General features: G+C 43.6%; 1 protein-coding gene across 1 annotated transcript in view; it reads right to left on the bottom strand.

Annotated features, from left to right (window-relative positions):
• LOC139374950 (isthmin-2-like) overlaps positions 1-23,003 on the bottom strand; it is a 56,360-nt gene that overhangs the window by 26,973 nt on the left and 6,384 nt on the right. Inside the window, exon 2 of the mRNA XM_071116222.1 lies at positions 3,223-3,456. Within this exon, the coding sequence (XP_070972323.1) occupies positions 3,223-3,456 (234 nt within the window). The remainder of the gene's footprint in view (positions 1-3,222; positions 3,457-23,003) is intronic.

Here is a 23,003-nt window from a genome sequence, read left to right on the forward strand (position 1 = left end):
TTTCCCCAAAGTCTAACTTAATTTCCTTTCAAATCCACTTGCACACATAAACCCTCTGCAATAACACTAAAAATAAAATGAACGTTTTTTTCTTCATACTTCTGTATAAAAAAGCACTTTTGAGATAATCAAGATCTGCTGCGCTTGGAGAGCACGTTAAAAAGTGCTTGTTAAAATAATAAAATAATGCGGTGACCTCTCACCCCTCAGATTTGGCTGTTTTCTCTGCTCTCTCCCTAAACCCCATGCAGATGTTTGAGCATCATGGCAGACTTGAAGCACCCCACTGTAAAGGTCTCGCATGGAGAAATTTAAGAGGCCGCTCCGACTCAAAACAGCTGTGAAGAAAGATGGGAGGGGGAGTCAGTGTATGTGTGCGCGTGCGCGCGCGTGTGTATGTGTGTGTGTGTGTGTGTGCGTGCGTGTGTGTGTGTACATGCGTGTGTGTGCCTGCGTGTGTGTGCATTCACGTGTGTGTTGGGGTGATACAATAAGCTTTAGAGCAAACGCCCCACCTCCCTTCTTATTCTGGAGTCCCTGCAGCCTCTTACAATAATAGCAAGAAAGAAATTTGAGGGATAAATGATCAACTAAATGAAATGCAAGGAAAACAGAGAGTCTTGTAAACTCTACTGTTGGCCAGTGGTTCACAGTGTGTTGGGAACAGTAGCAGCGATAAGATATGAAACACCACTAGAGGAATACAGTCTCTAAACCTATTAAATACTGCCTTTTACCCAGGCCTAACTAGGGAACTTGAATTTTGTGCAAATCCTAATAGACATCAATGCATGATGTACACAGAAGTCTGAGTTCTGTGCATGGGTGTCTAGTCAGGATTCAGCCCACTTTAAAGAAAGTAACTTCCTTGCCCCGCTCAGTAAATGTTGCCTTCTTAACTTACTCGGTTACGAAGAACATGAGTTATTAAGTGTTTTTCATGCCGGATCAAAACATGGTACACAAAAGGTGCTATCTAGAACCTAAAAGGGTTCTTCGGCTGTCCCCATAGGAGAACCCTCTGAAGAACCCTTTTGAGTTACATGTATAACCCTTTCCAGAGAGGGTTCTACATTGAACCCAAAAGAGTTATAAATGGAACCCCCCGAAAATTCTACCTGGAACCAAAAAGTGTTCTCCTATGGGGACTGCCAAATAACCCTTTGGGAACCCTTTTATTCTAAGAGTGTACCATCCCTTGGATACAATAATTTGATCAGCTACGTTCTGCTAGTTGCCTCCAGGGCAGGCACAGTTTGATACTATCAACACTTTTCCAACCATCCATTGTTACCCATCAGCTAACATTTACTGAAAGCACTCAATCCAGCAATCTGGTACCTCAGTCGTTTTCTGTTAACCTTAAGTCATTATGCTTCTAAATTACTCTAACACGCAGCCCTGTGAGAATTAGCTGTCAACCAGGCTTTGGCATGGCTCACACATTATACAGAGAAACTGGATTGCAAAACCAGGTGCAAAAGTTCGTCGCTGAATAAATTGGCTGTCAACAATAATGATGCATATATGCAGCGCTGTGTGTGTGTGTGTGTGTGTGTGTGTGTGTGTGTGTGTGTGTGTGTGTGTGTGTGTGTGTGTGTGTGTGTGTGTGTGTGTGTGTGCGTGTGCGTGTGTGCAGGTAATCCTGTACATAGTATCATTACAAACATCCTGAAATCTGAAATCTTTGCTGTGACAGTTGTCCTTCCCTACGCCAGAGCGATAGGGTACTATAAAGCTTTGGGGTCATTGAGACAATGGTTAGATATAAACATTATTACAATAAGCTTCCTTCCAATTGATCATTGATATAAAGATACAGACTTCATCCCAATGCTCTTCAATAGCTTCCTTTTATTAAATTCTTCACTCTGCACTAACAGTAGATCCGATAACACTACTGGTAGATCTGAAAGGAACGTTGGATGGATGTAAGCAATACTGGAAACTATACTAAGCCCATACAACCATAACGTGTGATATATTCTGATGTACTAAACAGAAGAGCTCCAGAGATACACTCTATATACAAAAGTATGTGGACACCCCTTCAACGTAGTGGATTCAGCTATTCAGCCACACCCATTGTTGACGAATTGAGTGTATAAAATTGAGCACACAGTCATGCAATCTCCATAGACAAACATTGGCAGTAGAATGGCCTTACTGAAGAGCTCAGTGACTCAATGTGGCACCGTCATAGGATGCCACCTTTCCAACAAGTCAGTTCGTAAGAATTCTGCCCTGCTAGAGCTGCCCCGGTCAACTGTTAGTGCTGCTATTGTGATATGGAATCGTCTAGGTGAACCAACGGCTCAGCCACGATGTGGTAGGCCACACAAGCTCACAGAACAGGACCGCCGAGGGCTGAAGCACGTAGCGCATAGAAAAATCATCTGTCCTCGGTTGCAACACTCACTACCGAGTTCCAAACTGCCTCTGAAAGCAACATCAGCACAATAACTGTTCGTTGGGAGCTTCATGAAAAGGGTTTCCATGGCCGAGCAGCCACACACAAGCCTAAGATCACCATGCGCAATGCGAAGCGTTGGCTGGAGTGTTATAAAGCTTTCCGCCATTGGACTCTGGAGCAGTTTGGTGGAGGAGGAATAATTGTCTGGGGATGTATTTCATGGTTTAGGCTCCTTAGTTCCTGTGAAGGGAAATCTTAATGCCACAGCATGCAATGACATTCTAGACGATTCTATGCCTTCAACTTTTTGGCAACAGTTTGGGGAAGGCCCTTTCCGCTTTCAGCATGACAATGCCCCTGTGCACAAAGCAAGGTCCATACTGAAATGATTTGTCGAGATCGGTGTGGAAGAACTTGACTGGCCTGCTCAGAGCCCTGAACTCAACCCCATCAAACACCTTTGGGATGAATTGGAACGCCGAATGTGAGTCAGGCCTAATCGCCCAACATCAGTGCCCAACCTCACTAATGCTCTTGTGGCTGAATGGAAGCAAGTCCCCGCAGCAATGTTCCAACATTTAGTGGAAGGCCTTCCCAGAAGAGTGGAGGCCGTTATAGCAGCAAAGGGGGGGACCATCTTCATATTAATGCCCATGATTTTAAAAATAGATGTTTGATGGGCAGGTGTCCACATATATTTGGTCATGTAGTGTACTATATAATACATAGTGTAATATTTCATTATCCTCTCTTACCTGTACGTTAGGGTTGTGTAAACCTGCCTATTCATTAGGGTTGTGAAAACGTACCTGTATATTAGGGTTGTGAGATCCCAGGTCTGCGTTGGCCAGCTCAGGGAAGTTCCTGAGGTCCAGGATGAAGGGTTCTGGGTCCTCCTCTGGTTCTGGTTTGGGTAGAACCCCCTGGGACCAGCCACGGCGTCGGGGTCTCTGAGAGGATGGGTTGGATGATGCCAGGCTCTGGAGCTGGTTCTGCTGCTGGAGGTCCTCCAGAGTCTCACCCACATCGCCACCCGGGCTAGCCTGAGATATTACCAAAAGAAAAAAGAGATCAATTATTTCATTTTTTCATGCATCACCTCATACAGGTTGATAGTAGATTACAGATAATCCATCCATTGAGATGATCCCTGAGAGTAGGTATCTCTTTAACAAGAGTCCTGATGCAGGCCCATGCACCAGCTTTGTCCTATTGTTGCAACACTATATTTTGGATCAGAAATTTTCTCAGAATGTTTTTAAAATGTTGTGAAATGTTCAGAGACAATAATCTTATAAATGTTGATACAAGATGACATTTCTGTGGCATTACAGAACATTCCACACGTAGTTAGATAAGACTGAATGAACATGCTGAAGACTGACTGAATGAAGATAACAACAAATGAGCTAATTCAATTTCACATCATCATGACCTAACCGGATGTGTATACTATGAAGTAAGCTAGATCTACTCAGGCTTTTCTAAAGACAGCCAGCTACAGTTAGCTTCACATTCCAGCTCAGGCTTCATCCATACTACGATGGTCATGGCTCACATCAACAGCATCCTCCCGGATACCCGAGACCCACTCCAATTCACATACCGCCCCAACAGATGCACAGATGACGCAATCTCAATCGCACTCCACACTGCCTTTTCCCACCTAGACAAAAGGAACACCTATGTGAGAATGCTGTTCATTGACTACAGCTCAGTGTTCAACACCATAGTGCCCATGAAGCTCATCATTAAGCTAAGGACCCTGGGACTAAATACCTCCCTCTGCAACTGGATCCTGGACTTCCTGACGGGCCACCCCCAGGTGGTAAGGGTAGGCAATAACTTGTCTGACACGCTGATCCTCAACACTGGGGCCCCTCAGGGGTGTGTACTTAGTCCCATCCTGTACTCCCTGTTCACCCACGACTGCATGGCCAAACACGACTCCAACACCATTATTAAGTTTGCTGATGATACAAGTGGTAGGCCTGATCACCGATAACAATGAAACAGCCTATAGGGAGGAGGTCAGAGAACTGGCCTCTCCCTCAATCGTGGACTACAGAAAAAGGTGGGCCAAACAGGCACCCATTAACATAGACGGGCTGTAGTGGAGCGGGTCTAGAGTTTCAAGATCCTTGGTGTCCACATCACCAACAAACTATCATGGTCCAAACCCACCAAGACAGTCGTGAAGAGGGCACGACAACACCTTTTCCCCCTCAGGAGACTGAAAAGATTTGGCATGGGTCCCCAGATCCTCAAAAAGTTATACAGCTGCACCATTGAGGGCATGGTTGCATCACCGCCTGGTATGGCAACTTCTGGGCATCTGACCATAAGGCGCTACAGAGGGTAGTGCGTACGGCCCAGTACAACACTAGGGCCAAGCTTCCTGCCATGCAGGACCTATATAATAGGCGGTGTCAGAGGAAAGCCTTTAAAATTGTTAGAGACTCCAGTCACCCAAGTCATAGACTGTTTTCTCTGCAACCGCACGGCAAGCGGTACTGGAGCACCAAGTCTAGGACCAAAAGGCTCCTTAGCAGCTTCTACCCCCAAGTCATAAGACTGCTGAACAACTAATCAAATGTCCACCGGACTATTTACATTGACCCCCCCATTTGTTTTGTACACTGCTGCTACTCACTGTTTATTATCTATGCATAATCACGTCACCCCTACCTACATGTACAAATTACCTCAACTAGCCTGTACCCTCACACACTGACTTGTATTACTTGAGTTACTTTTTATAATTTTTACTTTAGTTTATTTGGTAAATATTTTCTTGAACTGCAATTAAGGGCTTGTAAGTAAGCATTTCACGGTAAGGTCTACACTTGTTGTATTCGGCGCATGTGACAAATAAAGTTTGATTTGATATCACTTGTCCACCTGGCAGTAATTCTAGGAGGCTTGTAACTGCGGGTGCATGTTGCACATGGCTAGTCGAACGCTGAACTCTTTATTGAAACAATGCTGAAACATCAATCCATGGGCGAGTCAGTGCCCCATTTTCATTTATGTTCAAATCAAAATGAAAAAAAGGTATCTTGCCATTTCAGCAGGCTATTGTGTCAAATAAGCTTTTACAAGTGCTGTCTTCATGTTATTACTTATCATTAATGTCGTCTTTGTTGTGCTTTGGTGTGCTTATCAATGCACAATCACCTTTTTCCCCACTTCTTTCGATAAAATAAATGTATTAAGTCATTGTATACACAAGTTTTACTTGTGGTTATTTTTGACTATTTTTAACACACAAAAAAACATTTGATTAATAAAATATTTAATCAGTCGTCCTCAAATGAAGGGCAATCTTTATGAGGGAGGAAATCTGATTTCATTGTTCCTCAACTCCCAGCTCAGACAGTTCATTCAGGATAAATGGAGTTAGCCTTGCGTTAGCCTGCCTGGGAGCAGGTTAGTTCTGAAAGATTCATTCCCATAGAGATTAAACTGGCTAAAAGGTGAGTCACTTTCATGGTACCGGTTATCCCGAGTTGAACTCAAAGTTGACCAAAGTTACCTCTGTAAATGCTCAAACCTGATTCCTAGTATAGGGCTCTGAGACAACACTTAACAGTATGGATGTTTCTGCACCACGCACTTTAATAACCAAAATGGGCTCCCGAGTGGCGCAGTGGTCTAAGGCACTGCATTTCAGTGGTTCGCTTCCAGGCTATATCACAACCGGCCGTGATTGGGAGTACCATAGGACGATGCACAATTGTCCCAGTGTAAGAATGTGTTCTTAACTGACTTGCCGACTTAAATAAATCAAATGGAAATAAGTATCTGACTTTATTGTGCTGTCATGTTTAAAATGTATGTACTGTTTATACAGTATGTATTATTCTTTATCAATCAGTCAATCAAAGTACATACAACACAACTCAAGTCAAAGCTGTTTTACTCCACAAGGTATGTAGGTATCTTCTTTACAGAGAAGAGATTTAGTCAGTCTGTCAGTCTACATCACAGCTGGTTGGCGTTAGCAGTAATACCGTCTACAGGGATAGAGGTTTGGAGTGAAACCTGGGATGGTACAAGCAGGTAGAATATCACACACACATGCACACAAACACATTCACACATGTACACATACACACACGCACGGCCGTGTGCACGCACACACACATAAATCTCCATCATCTGGTTCACTTTAGTATGTAGTCCATGAGTCTGGGCCGAGAGAGAGGCCGCTTGAGTCAACAACATCAAACCCAGCTGAGTCACTTGACACTGACTGTGCTTTGTCCGTCTGTCTAACTCATCTCTGTCTGTCTGTCCGTCTGTCCGTCTGTCTGTCTAACCCATCACTGTCTTTCTTCATGGTAGGATATCACACTGTACTGTTCTTATGGATGTGGGTATCAGAAGTATTCACCCCCCTTGGATTTCTTCACATTTTGTTACATTACAAAGGGGTTTTGAAATAGATTTAATTGTGTTTTTTTTGTGTCATTGATCTACACAAAATAAAATCAACACATTTTTACAAATTAAAAACAATTATAGTACATTTTTAAAATAAATAAATAAAATATAGTTGTTGCATAAGTATTCACCCCCTTTGATTAGGCAATCTTTAATAAGTTCAGTAGTGAAATGTGTCTTAACAAATCAAATAATAATTTACATGCACTCTGTGTGAAATAATAGGGGTTTTTGAATGACTAACCCTTCCTCTGTCCCCAATACATATAGCATCTGTAAAGTCCCTCAGTCAAGAATTGAATTTCAAGCACAGATTCAATTACAAAGACCTGGGAGCTTTTCGAAAGCCTCATAAAAAAGGCAGAGATTGATAGATGGGCAACAATAACAAATCAGACATTGAATATCTATTTGAGCATGGTCAAGTTAATAATTATGCTGTGGGTGACGTATTAAACCACCCAGACACATCAATGATACAGTTTGATGATACATTCCAGTCCTGAACTGGAATGAAACAGGACTGGAATGAAACTGCTCAAAGATGTCACCCCGAGGATATAAGGGATTTTAAAACAGCTACGGAGTTCAATGGCTGTGATGGGAGGAAACTGAGGATGGATCGACAAACATTGTAATGACCTAAGTGAGAGAGTGAAAAGAAGAATACAAACATACCAAAACATGCATCCTGTATGCAACAAGGCACTAAAGTAATACTGCAAAAAAAGCATGGCAAAGGAATACACTTTTTGGCCTCAATTACAAAGCCTTGTGTTCCAACACGTCACTGAGCAGTGGTGGCCGCATCTGTCACTGCTTGAAAATCTATGGCAAAGGCTTGCAAAGTTCTTAGAGACTTACCCAAGAAGAGGCACAGCTGTCATCGCTGCCAAATGTGTTCCTAACATGTAGGTTAATCAAATCAAATCTTATTTGCTTACTTACAATCCTTAACCAACAACACAGTGTTAAGTAAAATAAGTGTTAAGAAAAAAATAAGAAATAAAAGTAACAAATAATGAAATGGCAGCAATAAGATAACAGTAGTGAGGCTATACACAGGGGGTCCCGGTACAGGGTCAATGTGCGGGGACACAGGTTAGTAATTGAGGTAATATGAACATGTAGTTAGAGTTGAAGTGACTATGCCTAGATAATTAACAGAGAGTAGCAGCAGAATAAAAGGGGGGACAAGGCAAATAGTCTGGGTAGCCATTTGATTAGATGTTCAGGAGTCTTATGGCTTGGGGGTAGAAGCTGTTAAGAAGCCTTTTGGACCTAGACTTGGTGCTCCGGTACTGCTTGATGTGCGGTAGCAGATAGAACAGTCTATGACTAAGGTGGCTGGAGTCTTTGACAATATTTAGGGCCTTCCTCTGAAAGCTTGGCCCCAGTGATGTACTGGGCCGTACGCACTACCCTCTGAAGTGCCTTGCGGTCGGAGGCCGAGCAGTTGCTATAGCAGTTGCTATCCTGATGCAACCAGGATGCTCTCGATGGTGCAGCCGTAGAACCTTTTGAGGATCTGAGGACCCATGCCAAATCTTTTCAGGGGGAATAGTCCACAATCATCTCCTTTGTTTTGATCACGTTGAGGGAGAGGTTGTTAACCTGGCACCACACGGCCAGGTCTCTGACCTAATCCCTATAGGCTGTCTCATTGTCGTCGGTGATCAGGCCAACCACTGTTGTGTAATCGGCAAACGTAATGATAGTGTTGGAGTCTAACTATCATTCCATGCAGTCATGAGTGAACAGGGGCTGAAGGAGCTAAGCACGCACCCTGAGGGGCCCCCGTGTTGAGGATCAGTGTGGCGGATGTGGCGGATGTGTTGTTACCTACCCTTACCACCTGGAGGCGGCCCGTCAGGAAGTCCAGGATCCAGTTGCAGAGGGAGGTGTTTAGTCCCAGGGTCCTTAGCTTAGTGATGAGCGTTGAGGGCACTACAATGTTGAACACTGAGCTGTAGTCAATGAAGAGCATTCTCACATAGGTGTTCCTTTTGTCTAGGTGGGAAAGGGCAGTGTGGAGTGCAATAAAGATTGCAACATCTGTGGATCTGTTTGGGTGGTGCGCAAATTGGAGTGGGTCTAGGATTTCTGGGATAATGGTGTTGATGTGAGCCATGACCAGCCTTTCAAAGCACTTCATGGCTACAGATGTGAGTGCTACGGTCTGTAGTCATTTAGGCAGGTTATCTTAGTGTTCTTGTGCACAGGGTCTATTGTGGTCTGCTTGAAACATGTTGGTATTACAGACTCAGACAGGGAGAGGTTGAAAATGTCAGTGAAGACACTTGCCAGTTGGTCAGCGCACGCTCGGGAGTGCACGTCTTGGTAATCCATCTGGCTCTGTGGCCTTGTGAATGTTGACCTGTTTAAAGGTCTTACTCATTGACTACGGACAGCGTGATCACATAGTCATCCGGAACAGCTGATTCTCTCATGCATGTTTCAGTGTTACTTGCCTAGAAGCGAGCATAGAAGTAATTTAATCTGGAAGACTTGTGTCACTGGGCAGCTTGCGGTTGTGCAGTCTGTAATAGTCCTTAGTAGTCTGTAACAGTTTGCAAGCTGTGCCACATCCGACAAGCGTCAGAATCGCTTTGCCTGTTTGATGGTTCGTCTGAGGGCAGGGATTTTTTTATAAGCTTCCGGGTTAGAGTCCCACTCCTTGAAAGCAGCAGCCTACCCTTTAGCTCATGTTGGATGTGGATGTTGCCTGTAATCCACGGCTACTGGTTGGGGTATGTACGTACAGTCACTGTGGGGACGACGTCATCAATGCACTTATTGATGAAGCCAGTGACTGATGTGGTGTACTCCTCAATCCCATCGGAGGAATCTCGGAACATATTCCAGTCTGTGCTAGCAAAACAGTCCTGTATCTTAGCATCTGCTTCATCTGACCACTTTTTTATTGACCGAGTCACTGGTGCTTCCTGCTTTAGTTTTTGCCTGTAAGCAGGAATCAGGCGGATAGAATTATGATAAAATTTGACAAATGGAGGGCGAGTGAGAGCTTTGTATGCCACTCTGTGTGTGGAGTAGAGGTGGTCTAGAGCTTGTTCCCCTCTAGTTGCACATTTAACATAGTGGTATAAATTAGGTAAAATGGATTTAAGTTTCCCTGCATTAAAGTCCCAGGCCACTAGGAGCGACGCCTCTGGATGAGCGTTTTCCTGTTTACTTATGGCCGTATACAGCTCATTGAGTGCGGTCTTAGTGCCAGCATCGGTTTGTGGTGGTAAATAGACAGCTACAAAGAATATAGATGAAAACTCTCTTGGTAAATAGTGTGGTCTACAGCTTATCATGAGATACTCTACCTCAGGCGAGCAAAACCTCGAAACCTCCTTAGATATCGTGCACCAACTGTTGTTTACAAACACACATAGACCACCACCCCTTGTCTTACCAGAGGCTGCTGTTCTACCCTGCCACTACAGTGTATAACCTACCAGCTGTATGTCATTCATGTCGTCGCTCAGCCACAACTCGGTGAAACATAAGATATTAGAAGCTTATATCAAGGTATATTCGTTGCTGTTTTAAAAAATAAACATTTTTTGGGCTCAGAGCTGTGCTCAGCTCTGTGTTCTGCCTCTGATCAAAGCCTTCTATCCACTGATCATGTGTATCCTGTCTTGACTCATATATCTGGCTGTGTCTCTAACACACGCAAAACAGATGTCCTCTCCCCAATCCCCTCCACAAACCACCCATACATGCATTCCACTTCCAACCTTCAGCTAGATTTCAGCATGACCAAAAACCAGAGGTCTGCAGCAGAGAAGGCCATTCATGGAACAGGTTCAGGTTGGGGCTTTACTTTAGCTGAGGTTGGGTGTTAAAACAAATGTATCCCAGTAGTCATAACAGAGGAGCCTGCCTTTGAATGAGTCAAGAATGGAGTTGGATACCAGGAACGCAACGTTCTGTGCCAGGAAGAATAACTATTAGTGGTGCATGAGTGGGTCTAGATTCACCAGGCACACGATACAATGAAAGGAAAGTTATTCCAGTCTTAACAACTTCCATCTAGATACATGACACAGAGAGAGGGAGAGAATGAGGGGAAGGGGGGGTGGAGAAGACAAGATGAAAAAAGAGAAGATATTTTTTTACAGATCCATACATTAAACCTCATTACCAAGAGGCTGCGCTACACTGTAGTCTATCCCCAGTACTCCTTTCTCTCTTGATAACATCATGACAGGTCGCATAAGCTACGTTTACACAGGCAGTCCTTATTGGCAAAAAATCTGATCTGATTGGTCAAAAGGCCAATTCGTGGCAACAAGATCAGAATTGGGTTGCCTGTGTAAACGCAGCCATAATGTATGACTAACTGATGGTCCCCTTCATGACTTCCGCCACTCTCTTTGGACCATTCACCTATCCCAGGTTGGAAGGAAACCGAAGAGCTAAGTTAGAGGCAAAACAAAATGGTCCTGCTCAACTGCACACGACAGAGCCATTGGGATGTGACTCTTCTAGCTCTCCTCCATATAAACATTAACATCACCAAAGCAACCTGTTCCACGGATAATACAAAATATATATATTTCTCTCTGAGTGAAGGAGTGTAAATTGGGGAAAAGAGTTGGGAGAACAGAGCACAGGGTATTGATAGGGCTCTCTGAATTCATTGCTTTAACACACAAACACAGACACACATAGTAAACAGAGCGAGAGAGAGAGAGAGAGAGAGAGGGAGCTCGACCAGAGAATTCTTGGAGATCCACAAGAGGCATGGAGAGTTGGCCAGGAGAAACATCCCCTGGAAACCAACGAAGACAATCACCAGAACAGAGACACACTCTGGGGTAGGGAGGCCAGTGTGTGTGTGTGCGTGTGTGTGTGTGTGTGTGTGTGTGTGTGTGTGTGTGTGTGTGTGTGTGTGTGTGTGTGTGTGTGTGTGTGTGTGTGTGGGTGGGTGGGTGGGTGTGCATATCTATGGCTGGACGCCTGCCCGGAACCTGGCAGAAACTCTGAGAAATCTCTCATTGTCGGACTTATTTGTTCTTCTTCTCTGGCACCACGTCGGCGTGTAACTATCTGATTTGGTTGGCATTCCCCGATAGTATCACTAGCATAGCCAAACGTGTTTTATCCTATCTCTTCAATAAAGCAGTCTTTGTGCATTCTCATTGCATACACTCACTGTAGCTATGGGTAGCTCTGGAAAGATGGCTAACAAAGGCAGCCAGAGTCCAAAAATAACACCTTGAATTACCAAACAAACCCACAGCGGCCCAACAATAACATGTAGTGAAGCATGATACTTTACCAAACCACCGCTAGGGCTCTGCTGACCTAACGGTGTTCTAGAGAGACATGGTACCAAACCACCACTAGTGCTCTGCTGACCTAACGGTGTTCTAGAGAGACACGGTACCAAACCACCGCTAGAGCTCTGCTGACCTAACGGTGTTCTAGAGAGACATGGTACCAAACCACCGCTAGTGCTCTGCTGACCTAACGGTGTTCTAGAGAGACACGGTACCAAACCACCGCTAGAGCTCTGCTGACCTAACGGTGTTCTAGAGAGACACGGTACCAAACCACCGCTAGTGCTCTGCTGACCTAACGGTGTTCGAGAGACACGGTACCAAACCACCGCTAGTGCTCTGCTGACCTAACAGTGTTCTAGAGAGACACGGTACCAAACCACCGCCAGTGCTCTGCTGACCTAACGGTGTTCTAGAGAGACACGGTACCAAACCACCGCTAGGGCTCTGCTGACCTAACGGTGTTCTAGAGAGACACGGTACCAAACCACCGCTAGTGCTCTGCTGACCTAACGGTGTTCTAGAGAGACACGGTACCAAACCACCGCTAGTGCTCTGCTGACCTAACGGTGTTCTAGAGAGACACGGTACCAAACCACCGCTAGTGCTCTGCTGACCTAACGGTGTTCTAGAGAGACACGGTACCAAACCACCGCTATTGCTCTGCTGACCTAACAGTGTTCTAGAGAGATATGGTACCAAACCGAGAGATATGGTACCAAACCACCACTAGTGCCCTGCTGACCTAACAGTGTTCTAGAGAGATATGGTACCAAACCACCACTAGTGCTCTGCTGACCTAACGGTGTTCTAGAGAGATATGGTACCAAACTGAGAGATATGGTACCAAACCACCGCTAGTGCCCTGCTGACCTAACAGTGTTCTAGAGAGATATGGTACCAAACCGAGAGATATGTTACCAAACCACCACTAGTGCCCTGCTGACCTAACAGTGTTCTAGAGAGATATGGTACCAAACCGAGAGATATGGTACCAAACCACCACTAGTGCCCTGCTGACCTAACAGTGTTCTAGAGAGATATGGTACCAAACCACCGCTAGTGCTCTGCTGACCTAACGGTGTTCTAGAGAGATATGGTACCAAACTGAGAGATATGGTACCAAACCACCGCTAGTACTCTGCTGACCTAACAGTGTTCTAGAGAGATATGGTACCAAACCGAGAGATATGTTACCAAACCACCACTAGTGCCCTGCTGACCTAACAGTGTTCTAGAGAGATATGGTACCAAACCACCGCTAGTGCTCTGCTGACCTAACGGTGTTCGAGAGACACGGTACCAAACCACCGCTAGGGCTCTGCTGACCTAAAGGTGTTCTAGAGAGACACGGTACCAAACCACCGCTAGTGCTCTGCTGACCTAACGGTGTTCTAGAGAGACACGGTACCAAACCACCGCTAGTGCTCTGCTGACCTAACGGTGTTCTAGAGAGACACGGTACCAAACCACCGCTAGTGCTCTGCTGACCTAACGGTGTTCTAGAGAGACACGGTACCAAACCACCGCTATTGCTCTGCTGACCTAACAGTGTTCTAGAGAGATATGGTACCAAACCGAGAGATATGGTACCAAACCACCACTAGTGCCCTGCTGACCTAACAGTGTTCTAGAGAGATATGGTACCAAACCACCACTAGTGCTCTGCTGACCTAACGGTGTTCTAGAGAGATATGGTACCAAACTGAGAGATATGGTACCAAACCACCGCTAGTGCCCTGCTGACCTAACAGTGTTCTAGAGAGATATGGTACCAAACCGAGAGATATGTTACCAAACCACCACTAGTGCCCTGCTGACCTAACAGTGTTCTAGAGAGATATGGTACCAAACCGAGAGATATGGTACCAAACCACCACTAGTGCCCTGCTGACCTAACAGTGTTCTAGAGAGATATGGTACCAAACCACCGCTAGTGCTCTGCTGACCTAACGGTGTTCTAGAGAGATATGGTACCAAACTGAGAGATATGGTACCAAACCACCGCTAGTGCTCTGCTGACCTAACAGTGTTCTAGAGAGATATGGTACCAAACCACCACTAGTGCCCTGCTGACCTAACAGTGTTCTAGAGAGATATGGTACCAAACCACCGCTAGTACTCTGCTGACCTAACAGTGTTCTAGAGAGATATGGTACCAAACCGAGAGATATGTTACCAAACCACCACTAGTGCCCTGCTGACCTAACAGTGTTCTAGAGAGATATGGTACCAAACCGAGAGATATGGTACCAAACCACCACTAGTGCCCTGCTGACCTAACAGTGTTCTAGAGAGATATGGTACCAAACCACCGCTAGTGCTCTGCTGACCTAACGGTGTTCGAGAGACACGGTACCAAACCACCGCTAGTGCTCTGCTGACCTAACAGTGTTCTAGAGAGACACGGTACCAAACCACCGCCAGTGCTCTGCTGACCTAACGGTGTTCTAGAGAGACACGGTACCAAACCACCGCTAGGGCTCTGCTGACCTAACGGTGTTCTAGAGAGACACGGTACCAAACCACCGCTAGTGCTCTGCTGACCTAACGGTGTTCTAGAGAGACACGGTACCAAACCACCGCTAGTGCTCTGCTGACCTAACGGTGTTCTAGAGAGACACGGTACCAAACCACCGCTAGTGCTCTGCTGACCTAACGGTGTTCTAGAGAGACACGGTACCAAACCACCGCTATTGCTCTGCTGACCTAACAGTGTTCTAGAGAGATATGGTACCAAACCACCACTAGTGCCCTGCTGACCTAACAGTGTTCTAGAGAGATATGGTACCAAACCACCGCTAGTACTCTGCTGACCTAACAGTGTTCTAGAGAGATATGGTACCAAACAGGCACTAATTGGAGTTCCATGACTGGAGAATGTACAGTGCCCTAAAGGAACTAGAGTTGACTGTTAGACTGTAAGTCTTGCTGTTATGCTTCATATGAACCTTTCAGATCTATGTATGTGTATTCATGGAATATGTGTGTGTGTGTGTGTGTGTGTGTGTGTGTGTGTGTGTGTGTGTGCGTGTGTGTGTGTGCGTGCGTCACACACTGTGTGTTCTTTAGCTCACCACACACTAACGCAGTTCTGTTGAAGCGTTAGTTTACGTTTCTTCTTCATTAAAACCTGAAGCTGAGATTGCAGTGTGTACCAACAAGCATACGCAACCAGGCTGTAGTTTCATACCTGGATTATGGTATACAGTTTCAGTTTAACCTCAATTAGGGCGTCGGACAATTGGGAACTTTCCACTCCACACAGTCACCCCCTGCCACCATATAGAACAGCAACTTGAACTTCTGTACGGGATAAAGAATTTGGCACTCTCCGTGAATGTGGCATGGGCATCAGCTCCCCTCTAAGAGGGGGAACTAGCCGATCATTCCAGGTTATTTGGTTTAACAATTACCAGAGCCTCTCAACCCAATTCTACCCCTCATCCCTGTTGCTCTGCCTCCACACACACATGCACATGAAAGCATACACGCACACGCACACACACACACACACACACACACACATACATGCCCACACAGACATATATACTGAGTATAAAAAACATTAAGAACACCTGCTCTTTCCATGACATAGACTGACCAGGTGAATCCAGGTGAATGAACAGTTTAAAGAAAGATTTTTAAGCCTTGAGACCACTGAGACATGGATTTGGTATGTGTGCCATTCAGAAGGTGAATGGGCAAGACAAAATATTTAAGTGCCTTTGAACGTAGTATGGTAGTAGGTGCCAGGCGCACCGATTTGTGTGAAGAACTGTTGGATTTTTCACACTCAACAGTTTCCTGTGTCTATGACGAATGGTCCACCACCCAAAGGACATCCAGCCAACTTGTGACTACTGTACGAAGCATTGGTCCACATTGGCCAGCATTCCTTTGGAACACTTTCGACACCTTGTAGAAATGTCCATGCCCCGACAAATAGGAGCTGTTCTGAGGGCAAAAGGGGGGTGATACTTGATATTAGGAACATGTTCCTAATATTTGGCATACTCAGTGTACATGTACACATGCATGCTCACACATACACACATAAGAGAGTCACATCCAATACTGTTGCATACATTCCAGGCCAGGGTTAGGATAAGTAAGTAGTTGTTTGTGTGTAAAACAGGTGGTTCATGTTGCGTCCCTCAAACATTTAGCCTCGCCGGCTCCCTCTGAGCAATGTCAACCCAACCGCTCGCTCACTTTAATAAAAATATCCCAGATACCCCAGCATGTCACAGAGAGAGATGGAGGGGGAAGAGAGGGGGAGAGAATGCAAAATCAGGATAGGGAGAGATTGTGTGAGAGAGGAAGTGAGCGTGAGAAAGCAAGTGAGAAAGAGCATGTTTTCACACTCCGCACAATTCCACCCTGCCATTGTTGCTTTCTAAACTGGCGCTGTGCTACTTTTCGCCAGATTGTCAAATTCTCCAGAACATTCTTTCACCTTCCAGGCAGTAAGCAAGGTATGTTCTGGCCCCCTGCCGGGCCAACGGTGAGAGAGACTTCAGCTGTATCTAGTGATCTATAGGCATCTTCTGTGAGGCTCAGTACATGGATGCCTGCATGGGGGAGTTCCACAGTTACACTGTTATAGAGCTTGGCCATCTAATCAAAAGTCTTCATCTTCCACAAGAAAACAGTGGAGACATAAAATCAGTTTTATAAGAGAAATAGGACCTTTGTGCAAAGGCGCTGCTTCCAAAATCAGGAGGTGCTGGTTGTCGTGAGATCATCTAGAGATGGTTTCCTAGACCCAGATCGCACCTATTCCTGTACTAAGATTCATGTTCAATGTAGAATGTTCATTGAAAGTGCTTTTTAGTCTAGGGCTCGGGACTGGGACCCAGGAAACTGCATGGCCCCTTGTGACTGAGCCATTAACCAAAACTCTCGAGTTAACAGACAAAGAGACAGATAGAATGAAGTCAGTGCTAGGGTGAAGGATATGGGGTTTCTGTGTTCTGGTAACACCCAATACATCCAGAGGTAGAAATATAAGAGGACCAATGAAATCAGATTCCCTCCCCCTTGCAACGATTGCATCATCATCCACTTCATTTGACGAAAACGACTGATTCAATATTTTATTAAGCACATATTTGTGCGTGTTCAAAATTAGAACAATATCCACCGTCGTAGTATGGATGAAGCATGAGCTGCAACGGGAAGCCACAGTAACTGAAGCTGGCTAGCTTTAGAAAACATTCAGTAGATCTAGCGTCAATCGTAATGTCCCCCTCTGGTATTTACATCTCTCTAACTTAAGTCAAACCACATACACCGCAGCTCAGCTGAGCTTCATACAGCAGATCTCCGCCATGTTATTCATGTGTTATGAGGTATGGTGAATCAGAAAAAGAGAGGAGACGAAAGAAACTCACAGCACCTGTGTGGATAGCGAAAGAGAGGGTAAAGAGGGTAAGTCCTTAAGAAACACCAATTACTTACATGGTCATTTATAATTTATTCGCACGTAATTACTAAATCAATACCTTCAAGTCCTCCTCTTGTGTTGAAATTCTCTCCTGTTTTGTTTCTGTGTACTTTACCTTTAGTTAGCGTGTATGTTCGTAGTAACAGGGCTGTAAAATGAAGTGGTCTCTGTTTCAGCATTAAACAACGTAGTTACTTGTGAGGTACCACTGCATTGGATGACTCCATCCAATGTAGACAAGAGTACATTTCTTTGTGACTGTACCCCGTTTTTACAAGATCCCACCTTCACACTTACAGGGTAGGTAGGAGGTAAGAGGGATGTAAAATGAGACCATTGCTAATACCATATACACTGAGTAAACAAAACATGAACAACACTTACTCTGTCCATGACATAGACTGACCAGGTGAATCCAGGTGAAAGATATGATCCCTTATTGTTAAATCCACTTCAATCAGTGTAGATGAACAGGAGGAGGCATGTTAAATAATACTTTTCTGAGACATGGATTGTGTATGCGTGCCATTCAGGGTGAATATTTTGATTTATTTGTATTTATTTAACCTTTATTTAAATAGGCAGGTCAGTAAGGAACAAATTCTTATTTAGAATGACAGCCTACCCCGGCCAAACACGGACAACATTGGGCCAATTGTGCACTACCCTATGGAACTCTCAATCACGGCCGGATGTGATGCAGCCTGGATGGGCAAGACAACAGATTGAAGTGCCTTTAAACTGGAGGGACCCTGGGCATCTTTCTTTTGGTGTTTTTCAGAGTCAGTAGAAAGGCCTCTGTAGTGTCCTACATTTTCCTAACTGTGACCTAACTGCCTACCGTCTGTAAGATGTTAGTGTCTTAACAACCTTTCCAAAGGTGCAGGTTCATTAATTGTTCATGGTTTATTGAACAAGCATGGAAAACAGTGTTTAAACCCTTTACAATTAAGATCTGTGAAGGGTCCTGAAAAAGGGACGTTTCTTTTTTTGCTGAGTTTACATACACAAACACACACACACACACACACACACACACACACACACACACACACACACACACACACACACACACACACACACACACACACACACACACACACACACACACACACACACACACACCAAGGATATAATAGTTTTTTGATTTTATATTAGTTTTTATTTCTATTAATTTTTAGATTTGAAAATAAGTTTAGTTTCAGTGAGTTCTCAGATTTCATTAACACATTTTTTATTTAGTTTCAGTTTGATAAAAACATTTCTATTTAATTTTTATATTATTTAGTTTTAGTTTTACTGTTAGGGACAGAAAGGATAGTACCCTATGCATGGGGGCAAGGAGCCATTTACAGTTGAAGTTTTTACAGTTTACACACACCTTAGTCAAATACATTTAAACTAAGTTTTTTTACCACTTGTACCACTTACCACTCCCTGTACTAGGTCAGTTAGGATCACCACTTTATTTTAAGAATGTGAAATGTCAGAATAATAGTAGAGAATGATTTATTTCAGATTTTATTTTGTTCAACACATTCCCAGTGGGTCAGAAGTTTACATACACTCGATTAGTATTTGGTAGCATTGCCTTTCAATTGTTTAACTTGGGTCAAACATTTGGGGGAAATTTGGGTGAGTTGGGTGAATGTTGGCCTATTCCTCCTGACAGAGCTGGTGTAACTGAGTCAGATTTGTAGGCCTCCTTGAGCGCACACGCTTTTTCAGTTCTGCCCACAAATTGTCTATAGGATTGAGGTCAGGGCGTTGTGATGGAAACTCCAATACCTTGACTTTGTTGTCCTTAAGCCATTTTGCCACAACTTTGGAAGTATGCTTGTGGTCATTGTCCATTTGGAAGACCCATTTTGCGACCAAGCTTTAACTTCCTGGCTGATGTCTTGAGATGTTGCTTCAATATATCCACATAATTTTCCTTTCTCATGATGCCATCTATTTTGTGAAGTGTCTATTTTGTGAAGTGCACCAGTCCGTCCTGCAGCAAAGCACCCCACAACATGATGCTGCCCCCCCAGTGCTTCACGGTTGGGGTGGTGTTCTTCGGTTTGCAAGCCTCCACCTTTTTCCTCCAAACATAATGATGGTCATTATGGCCAAACAGTTCTATTTTTGTTTCATCAGACCAGAGGACATTGCTCCAAAAAATATGATCTTTGTCCCCATGTGCAGTTGCAAACCGTAGGCTTTTTTTATGGCGGTTTTGGAGCAGTGGCTTCTTCCTTGCTGAGCGGCCATTCAGGTCATGTCGATATAGGACTTGTTTTACTGTGGATATAGATACTTTTGTACCCGTTTCCTCCAGCATCATCACAAGGTCCTTTGCTGTTGTTCTGGGATTGATTTGCACTTTTCACACCAAAGTATGTTCATCTCTAGGAGACAGAACGCCTCTCTTTCCTGAGCGATATGATGGCTGCGTGGTCCCATGGTGTTTATACTTGCGTACTATTGTTTGTACAGATGAACGTGGTACCTTCAGGCATATGGAAATTGCTCTCATGGATGAACCAGACTTGTAGAGGTCTACAATTTATTTTCTGAGGTCTTGCCTGATTTCTTTTGATTTTCCCATGATGTCAAGCAAAGGGGCACTGAGTTTGAAGGTAGGCCTTGAAATACATCCACAGGCACACCTCCAGTTGACTCAAATTATGTCAATTAGCCTATCAGAAGCTTCTAAAGCCATGACATAATTTTCTGGAATTTCCAAGCTGTTTAAAGGCACAGTCAACTAAGTGTATGTAAACTTCCGACTTCAACTGTATGTGTTGAAAGCCTATAGTTCGTTTTTTTTTGGGGGGGGGGGGGTGTCACTTCATGCCACCAGAAGGCAATAATAAGGTGATGGTCATAGGTTTGGTTAGGTTTACATTATAAATACATTTTAGGCCTCGTTCCAGAGCTTAGACATTGCTGATGCCTGACAGATCTTACAACGCCTGTATAGGTATATTACGAATCACCTAACCACACTATGTTATAGAAATATGTCAGTTGATGTCACAGGTGATGACGTTGCCTAGTTAAATAAAGGTTTAATAAAAAATAAGTTTTCTTCGCTTTTCTTCTCTGGTGAAACAATGCCATCTATTGGCAGCATTTACCTGCAAGAATCAGAAGTTCGAAAACCCAATATTTTTTTTTTTAAACCTCCTTTGATAAAAAAAAAATGCAAAAGGTGAACATCATTTCTACTTTTTTTTATTACTTTGAGTTAGTTTTGAAGTCAAACATAATAATTTTTTGTTTAGTTTTAGTTTACTATAATAACCTTGACACAAACACACACACACACACACACACACACACACACACACACACACACACACACACACACACACACACACACACACACACACACACACACACACACACACCTTTTAAACCTCCATGCTCATATGAGACACCTCTTTCAAAGTCAATGAGATCTCATCATCTTGCCATGATGAGATAATGGGTAGCCAAAATAATGGGTAACTGGGCATTTTTATATATGACCCTAAGCATGATGGGATGCTAATTGCTTAATTCATTCCTAAACCACACCTGTGTGAAAGCACCTGCTTTCAATACACTTTGTATCCCTCATTTATTCAAGTGTTTCCTTTATTTTGGCAGTAATCTGTATGTAGTAGTAACAGGGCTGTAAAATTAAGTGGTGTCTGTTTCCAGGTAAATACAATGTAGTACCAGCACATTGGATGACTCCGTTCCATGAAGACAACAGCAAATCTGTCCGTGATCCTACCCTGTTCATGGTACCACCTCCACATTTACGGGGTAGATATGAGTTAAGAGGACTGTAAAATGAAGCTGTTGCTAATACCATGTAATTACCAGATACTGTCAAGTTTACTCCAGTACAATATAACAAAGTGATCCAGTTTGTCAGTGGTTTTTTTTATACAATTGAGACGAGCACAAAAAAGTTTGTTTAATGAATATCAACCAAACAAACCTAGCTAGCTAGCTAAGTAGTAACACATTTGTATTCACAACCATATCAAAGACCTAGCATAACAACAAAAGTGAAATGCATAAAAAAATATATGTTTTTTTAAATGTCTATGTCAATATGTGTAAATCATTTTTACATTAGCTACTGTACATACAAAACTATTTTGTATCTACATGACATGAATATATATCATATACAAATATGATTAAACAGAATGACTGCGTATATCCCTATCATGAGCTAACATAGATGACTTGCAGAAATTGCTAGCTATCTGACCATTTCACTTACCAGAAAAAGTGCCACGAATAAACTGTAACTATGCGTAAATGTAACTTTCCACAAGCATGTTATCAATTAAAGGGCATGTAGCAGCTATTTCTCAATGCCAAAAACGTGTATAATTGTAACTTAGAGCACCCCAAGAAAACATTCCCAAATTACAAACTCTTAAATCAATTTTATAATACTCTAATATTGTTCTAAATTGGGTTTGTTTGGTTTCCATGCTCACTCTTCATATACTTGTGGGCAAAAAAACAACAACAACAACAAAAATCGTGCTAGCTAGCAATTGTATTTTTATTAATCAAGAAGCTTTGTGTGGTAGCAGGGGGTAGCAACACTTGCTATGGAAATGTGAGTATGCCTCTATTATCATGTAAATGCAACACTGTGTAAAGTGGGATACAGTTGTGAGAATGAGGTCGGCGAATTGGGCATCTACTCGCAAATTTCGTCCTTGAGAACTTCCATGGCTATCAACAATAGAAGGAGGGCCTCTGCAAAATGTTGCTTTTCAAAATGGATGCTGTCCTTACCAACAATGTGGCCTATAAAGTATCACAAACAGCCAGCAGCACCAGCAGAGACAAAGCATTATCAGGACTTTACCGGGAAAGTGAAAGAGCTAACTTACTACCTCTATGCTAACCATAGCTAGCTCTAGAGCTACCGTATTTAGCTCACATCTTCCATCTAAATAACACTGATTAATGCTAAAGTAGCCAAATTAACATGTCAACTGCCAACTGTTGCTAGCTAACTGCTGGTACTGTCATACTATAGATAGTACAAATCTATGGGAAAAGAGTAGTTTGGTCACATGGAGGTCAATGTTTCTGTATAGAGCCTGTGGCTGGGGCCCCAACTGTGTCTATGTGTGTGGATAGCGAGCTAAACCGAAATGCAAAGCTTTGGCCATGTATTAGATCGTGGATCTGGTGGCATTTCAGAGAAAGGAGACCGATTTTCTTTAGAGGGGTGGATTTTGTTCAATTGGAACGTTTATTTCTAGAGCTTCCCGCATAAGTTGTGTTTTGGGAGTCGCTGGCTGTCTCGTTGGATGGTGTCTAGCATTGGGGGAGTTTTCTATAGAGCCTGCCTGCAGGCTAAATTGAAATGTGACACTTTGGTCAT

The sequence above is a fragment of the Oncorhynchus clarkii genome, chromosome 19 (assembly GCF_045791955.1).
Source record: "Oncorhynchus clarkii lewisi isolate Uvic-CL-2024 chromosome 19, UVic_Ocla_1.0, whole genome shotgun sequence".
Classification (NCBI taxonomy): Eukaryota; Metazoa; Chordata; class Actinopteri; order Salmoniformes; family Salmonidae; genus Oncorhynchus; species Oncorhynchus clarkii.